Source organism: Babylonia areolata, chromosome 29, assembly GCF_041734735.1.
Source record: "Babylonia areolata isolate BAREFJ2019XMU chromosome 29, ASM4173473v1, whole genome shotgun sequence".
NCBI lineage: Eukaryota > Metazoa > Mollusca > Gastropoda > Neogastropoda > Buccinidae > Babylonia > Babylonia areolata.
Window position 1 is genome coordinate 15,241,575 of NC_134904.1, and position 7,500 is coordinate 15,249,074.

General features: G+C 46.1%; 1 protein-coding gene across 4 annotated transcripts in view; it reads right to left on the reverse strand.

The window, feature by feature from the left end:
- The window catches only part of LOC143274674 (septin-2-like), a 57,663-nt gene that overhangs the window by 11,205 nt on the left and 38,958 nt on the right, over positions 1–7,500 (reverse strand). For all 4 annotated transcript variants that reach the window (XM_076578548.1, XM_076578550.1, XM_076578552.1 and 1 more), the window contains 3 exons: positions 5,773–5,896; positions 4,083–4,217; positions 2,264–2,381 (listed from right to left, as the gene is read on the reverse strand). In XM_076578548.1, the coding sequence (XP_076434663.1) occupies positions 2,264–2,381; positions 4,083–4,217; positions 5,773–5,896 (377 nt within the window). The remainder of the gene's footprint in view (positions 1–2,263; positions 2,382–4,082; positions 4,218–5,772; positions 5,897–7,500) is intronic.

Consider the following 7,500-nt stretch of genomic DNA (forward strand, 5'->3'; position numbering starts at 1 on the left):
CGCCATCACACTCACAAACATACATCCTCACAACACATCCTCACAACTCAGTGTTAACACCCTCACACACATTAACGCCACCACACTCACAAACATACATACTCACAGCACATCCTCACAACTCAGCGTTAACACCCTCACACACATTAACGCCATCAGACTCACAAACATACAACCTCACAACCCATCAATATTAACACCCTTGCACACATGAACGCTATCACACTCACAAACATTGACACTCACGCACATTAACACTCTCACAAACATGAACATCCTCACACATACCAATCGCCTCACACTAATCAACTTCCTCACACTCATTAACAGTAACACTCACACACACACACTACAGATACCCTCATGTTCATGAACAACCTCGCATCTCCTGAAACCCATTAACTCTCTCCATACGAACGGCGAAAGAGACGACGTTAACAGCGTTTCACCCCAATTACCATCATCAAAATATTGCAAGCGGAAGGCTCTTATACTGAAGAGGTGAATGTTGACAAAGAATACCACAGTTCTGACGACGGAAGCTAAAGGTTGGGTCATTGAGACACCCACTGGACATCCGAGGGGTATGTGTAGAAGAGAAGAGAGGACTGGCCGTACTGAGTGAGTTAACACTCTTACATCCATAAACACCCACATACCCATAAGCACCACACCAGTGGCACCCATTAACACCTTCACACCCATTAACTCATTCTACCCCACAGCAACATGCCTGCCACAACTCCACTGGATCACCACTACATGGGACACTGCAGAAAAAACAGGTGATGAAGAATTGTTGATTTAACTCTCTCCATACGAACGGCGAAAGAGACGACGTTAACAGCGTTTCACCCCAATTACCATCATCAAAATATTGCAAGCGGAAGGCTCTTATACTGAAGACGTGAATGTTGACAAAAAATACCACAATTCTGACGACGGAAGCTAAAGGTTGGGTCATTCAGACACCCACTGGACATCCGAGGCGTCTGTGTAGAGGAGAAGAGAGGACTGGCCGTACTAAGTGAGTTAATCGGTCAAACAATGCTTCGTTTTCATGCATCTGGAATCCATAAACGGTTCAGTTTAGAATGCCAACTGAACCAAACAAGAATGAATGAAATTAGAATAGTGTGTTGGAAAGAGAATACTCGTACCTGGTCCACAGGGGAAATAATCATGGTATGAGTTAACTTGTACCTGGAGTAGAAAGAGTTAACACTTCGACACTCATTACCACCCCTATGGTGACCCATTAAGACCTAAAGCACTAATCGAACAAGATACTATGAATGCCACGTAACAGAGTGAATTCTGTCCATGAAGCAAAACCACCCAAAGTGTCCACCTTTAGTCCTCAGAACTAATAGTCACATGCTCTCATATACCACAATGAACATGATAAAATCACTACCATCACCCTCATCTCCGTAACACTGACGCACCTCACGGTGTACACACTGCAGGTAGTTTCAGTTTCAGTTTCTCAAGGAGGCATCACTGCGTTCGGACAAATCCATATACCCCACACCGCACCTGCTGGGCAGATGCCTGACCAGCAGCATAACTCAACACACTTAGTAAGGCCTTGAGTGCATGCATATACATTTGTGTACCCATTGGAGTGGATTTTCTCTGCAGAATTTTGCCAGAGGACAACACTTTTGTTGCCATGGGATCTTTTTCAGTGCACCAAGTGCATGCTGCACACGCGGCCTTGGTTTATAGTCTAATCCAAATGACCAGACACTCAGTTTGAATTTACAGAGAAACTAAGGAGAAGGGGCAAGACAAGGTCTCAAACCTTGTTAAAAAAATAAGAAAAAAAAAGGAAAAAGCCGTCATACACTTTTACATAAAATCCAACTCATGTACATACAAGAGAATGTAGGAGTTGCAGCCCACTAACAAAGGAGAAGAAGAAGAAGAAACCAAAATCCTAATGGACACTGTATTGGCAGATTAGCATGTTAACTCTTTCCATACGAACGGCGAAAGAGACGACGTTAACAGCGTTTCACCCCAATTACCATCATCAAAATATTGCAAGCGGAAGGCTCTTATACTGAAGAGGTGAATGTTGACAAAGAATACCACAATTCTGACGACGGAAGCTAAAGGTTGGGTCATTCAGACACCCACTGGACATCCGAGGGGTCCGTGTAGAGGAGAAGAGAGAACTGGCCGTACTGAATGAGTTAACCATTCTGCCACCTCCCTCCTCCGGAGAGACAGACGAGCACAGAGAGTGAGGACTGACCCTCTGTTTCATGCGGAACAGTTCAGGCTTGGTCAGGATGTCGGACTTGGCGATCAGGGGCACGATGTTCACCTTGTGCTGGAGTTTCTTCATCACCTCTATGTCTGCTGCCTTCAGCCTGCACACACACACACACACACACACACACACACACACACACACACACACACACACACACACACACAGAAGATGACCTGGAGTGATGGCCTAGAGGTAACGCGTCCGCCTTGGAAGCAAGAAAATTTGAGCGCCGCGCGCTGGTTTGAATCACGGCTCAGCCGCCCATATTTTCTCCCCCTCCACTAGACCTTGAGTGGTGGTCTGGACGCTAGTCATTCGGATGAGACGATAAACCGAGGTCCTGTGTGCAGCATGCACTTAGCGCACGTAAAAGAACCCACGGCAACAAAAGGGTTGTTCCTGGAAAAATTCTGAAGAAAAATTCACTTCGATAGGAAAAACAAAGAAAACTGCACGCCGGAAAAAATACAAAAAATGGGTGGCGCTGTAGTATAGCGACGCGCTCTCCCTGGGGAGAGCAGCCCGAATTTCACACAGAGAAATCTGTTGTGATAAAAAGAAATACAAATACAAATACAAATACAAACACACGCACACACACACACTCTCTCTCTCTCTCTCTCTCTGTCACAATGTTTTCATTGAGCATGTGCTGCATTATCATTACCTTCACAAACATAGTTCCCTTTGGAATGAAACAGGTTTCTCTTTGGTCCTTGAACATAATAATACCACACAGAGGTAAAAATCAGGCGATCTCACTTCACAATGCCTGTAAGCAGAGACGGCCCACACTTACCCATGGCCATGGATTGAGAGAGACAAGAATTTTAATCAACATTTTACCACTATTGTTTGATGTTAGCGTTTCCTTCTATATTGTGCCTATGTCTCCCGTTTTAATGCTTTATTTTTTCCAATGCTCTGTATCTTTCCCCACCACACACACACACACACACACACACACGCACACACACACACACACACACACACACCATTTTTCACCCTCTGCCCAATACCGTTCCCTCCACCACCTCTTTATTTGGTCGTATGAATTGACAGATGGTCAGCCCTAAAACAGCCCCTTTGCAGCCAGCTGGGCTGTTCACAAGCAACATGATTTGATATGATTTGACCCATGCATATGAGAAGAGGGGACCCACACCAACCCATACCTGTAATGAGAGATGACCCACAACTACCCTGAGGATGACCCAAACCTACTGAGATGACCCGCATCTACCCATGCCTGTAATGAGATATGACCCCCACCTACCCATTAGGAGAGATGACCAACACCTACCCATAAGGAGAGATGACCAACACCTACCCATAAGGAGAGATGACCCACACCTACCCATAAGGAGAGATGACCAACACCTACCCATAAGGAGAGATGACCAACACCTACCCATAAGGAGAGATGACCAACACCTACCCATAAGGAGAGATAACCCACACCTACCCAGAAGATGACCCACACCTACTCATAAGGACAGATGACCCATACCTACTCAGAAGATGACCCACACCTACCCAGAAGATGACCCACACCTACCCAGAAGATGACCCACACCTACCCAGAAGATGACCCACACCTACCCATAAGGAGAGATGACCCACATCTACCCATAAGGAGAGATGACCCACACGTACCCAAAAGATGACCCACAACTACCTAGAAGATGACCCACACCTACCCAGAAGATGACCCACACCTACTCAGAAGATGACCCACACCTACCCACACCTACCCAGAAGATGACCCACACCTACCCAGAAGATGACCCACACCTACCCATGCCCATAAGGGGAGATGAAGTAGAGGCAGCAGTGCACGCGGTTGTCCACAATGTTACGGCGGTTCAGGCCGCTCTCGTCACGGTAATACTGCTGGAACTGCTCGTCCACATAGCTCAGGATCGCAGTGTGGCTGCAACACCACACCAAGGCACTCAGGTCATCAGCCATCCACCTACACACTTCAGTTAACAACCACTCAGGACACCAATTATCCACCTACACACTTCAGTTAACAACCACTCAGGACACCAATTATCCACCTACACACTTCAGTTAACAACCACTCAGGACACCAATTATCCAACTACACACTTCACAATTAGTTAAGGACAGCTTCAGGTCATCAGCCATCCAGCTACACACTTCACAAAAAGTTGAGGACCACTTCAGACATAAATGATTCAACCTCACTCTTCACAAATAGTTATGGACTGCTTCAGGTCAACATCCATCCAGCTGAACGCTTCACAAAAAGTTAACAACCACTCAGGATACCAATTATCCAACAACACACTTCACAAGTAGTTATGGATCCGCTTCAGGACATCCATCTACACATTTCTAAATAACAAACCAACCGAATAAGCCTCAACCAAACTGTGAGTTTAACTGACTGACCAGTCAGCCAGTTTGGTGATATCAGAAGTAATAAAAGATATTTTGAACAGTCATTCCAGCACATGAAATCAGTGACAAAGTAAAGGAAAGAACATTGCCCATACCCATGTTTTCCTTTTTTTTCAAATTAATTTTCCCACTTCAAACACATTGCCCTCCCTGATTACAATAAATCAAAAGAAAAAGAAAAAATTAAAAAAAAACCAACAAACAACCCCAGACTGTACTGCTTAAAGTGAATTTGGGGGAAAATCTTATTTCTAAGATCGTGAAATACTGAACAATTCGTTAAAAAATGAAGTTCACGCCTATATCAAAAGTTACATCAAGGGCGCATTTCTTGTGGCTTCTTATCATGCCTACCAACTTCAATTGGCAATTTATGATAACCACATCTAAACTGAAATAAACAAGCAAAGTGGATCCTTTTTTTTTCTTGCCTTCACCCCCTAGGACTAAAGGGACTAAAACTAAAAGAAACTGTAATATGATGACTACATGCATTTTTTCATAACTTATGGAAGAACAGTGTTCGAATCATAGACACTTTCTTGTCAGCAGCAGTGTACAAGGAGCACAATCACCATCAGCAGAAACCCTTACACAAAGGTGCAATAGTGAAAAAGAAATAATGAAAGACGACAGAGAGACAGACAGAAAGAAAGATAGAGTGACAGACAGATAAAGGAGGAGATAGATTGAGAGAGAAAGAGAGAGAGGGGGGGGGGGGCGAGAGAGAGAGAGAGAGAGAGAGAGAGAGAGAGATGGAAAGAGGGAGAGGGAGAGATAGAGGGTAAGGAAAGACCAGAAAAAGGAACAGACATGAAGAAGAGAGTGAGAGAGAGAGAGAGATGGACAGAGAGAGAGAGAGAGAGAGAGAGAGAGAGAGAGATGGAGAGATTGAGACAGAGAGAGAGTGAGACAGAGAGAGAGAGAGATGGAGAGAGTGAGGCACAGAGAGAGAGAGAGAGTGAGAGAGAGAGAGAGAGAGAGAGAGAGAGAGAGAGAGAGATGGAGAGAGAGAGAGACAGAGAGAGAGAGACGAGGAAAAGACAGAAGGCAGAGACCTGTTCTCTGCGTTGACAGCATCGTTGAAGCCAGGTGTGTCCACGATGGTCAGCTTGACCCGGATCCCCTTCTCCTCGATCTCCAGCTGCTTCTTCTCGATGATCACCGTGCGGTTCACTGTCTCTGTCACAGGTACACACACCGTCACGCTCAGGTACACACACCGTCACGCTCAGGTACACACACCGTCATGCCACACACCGTCATACTCAGGTACACACACCGTCATGCTCAGGTACACACACCGTCACGCTCAGGTACACACACCGTCATAACACACATCATGACAACACACACCGTAACACTCAGGTACACACACTGTTATACCACACACCGTCATGCTCAGGTACACACACCGTCATGCTCAGGTACACACACCGTCATAACACACATCATGACAACACACACCGTAACACTCAGGTACACACACTGTTATACAACACACCGTCATGCTCAGGTACACACACCGTCATGCTCAGGTACACACACCGTCATGCTCAGGTACACACACAGTCATAACACACATCATGACAACACACACCGTAACACTCAGGTACACACACTGTTATACCACACACCGTCATATTCAGGTACACACACCGTCATGCTCAGGTGCACACACCGTCAACACACACCGTCATTCGCAGGTACATACATCATCACACTCAGGTACACACACCGTCACACTCAGGTACACACACCGTCACACTCAGGTACACACACCGTCACACTCAGGTACACACCGTCAGGTACACACACCGTCACACTCACACTCAGGTACACACACCGTCACACTAGGTACACACACCATCACACTCAGGTACAAACACTCTCGTAACACACACCATCACACTCAGGTAAAAACACCGTCACACACACCCTTACACACACCGTCACACTGGTACACACAGTCATACTCAGGTACACACCGTCACACTCACACACCGTCAGGTTAACACACCATCACACTCAGGTACACACCGTCACACTCACTCAGGTACACACACCGTCACACTAGGTACACACACCATCACACTCAGGTACAAACACTCTCGTAACACACACCATCACACTCAGGTAAAAACACCGTCACACACACCCTTACACACACCGTCACACTCAGGTACACACACCGTCACACTTAGGTACACACACCGTCACACTGGTACACACAGTCATAACACACATCACACTCAGGTACACACACCGTCACACTTAGGTACACACACCGTCACACTGGTACACACAGTCATACTCAGGTAGACACCGTCAGGTACACACACCGTCACACTCAAGTACATGCACTGTCATAACACATCACACTCAGGTACACACACCGTCACACTTAGGTACACACACTCTCGTAACACACACCATCACACTCAGGTAAAAACACCGTCACACACACCCTTACACACACCGTCACACTTAGGTACACACACCGCCACACTGGTACACACAGTCATAACACACATCACACTCAGGTACACACAGTCACACTCAGGTACACACCATCAGGTACACACACCGTCACACTCAAGTACATGCACTGTCATAACACATCACACTCAGGGACACACACAATCACACTCGGGTACACACACCGTAACACACTGTCACACTCAGGTACACACACCGTCACACTCAGGTACATACACTGTCATAACACACATCACACTCAGGTACACACGGCACACACACATAGTCACACCACACACCATCATAAT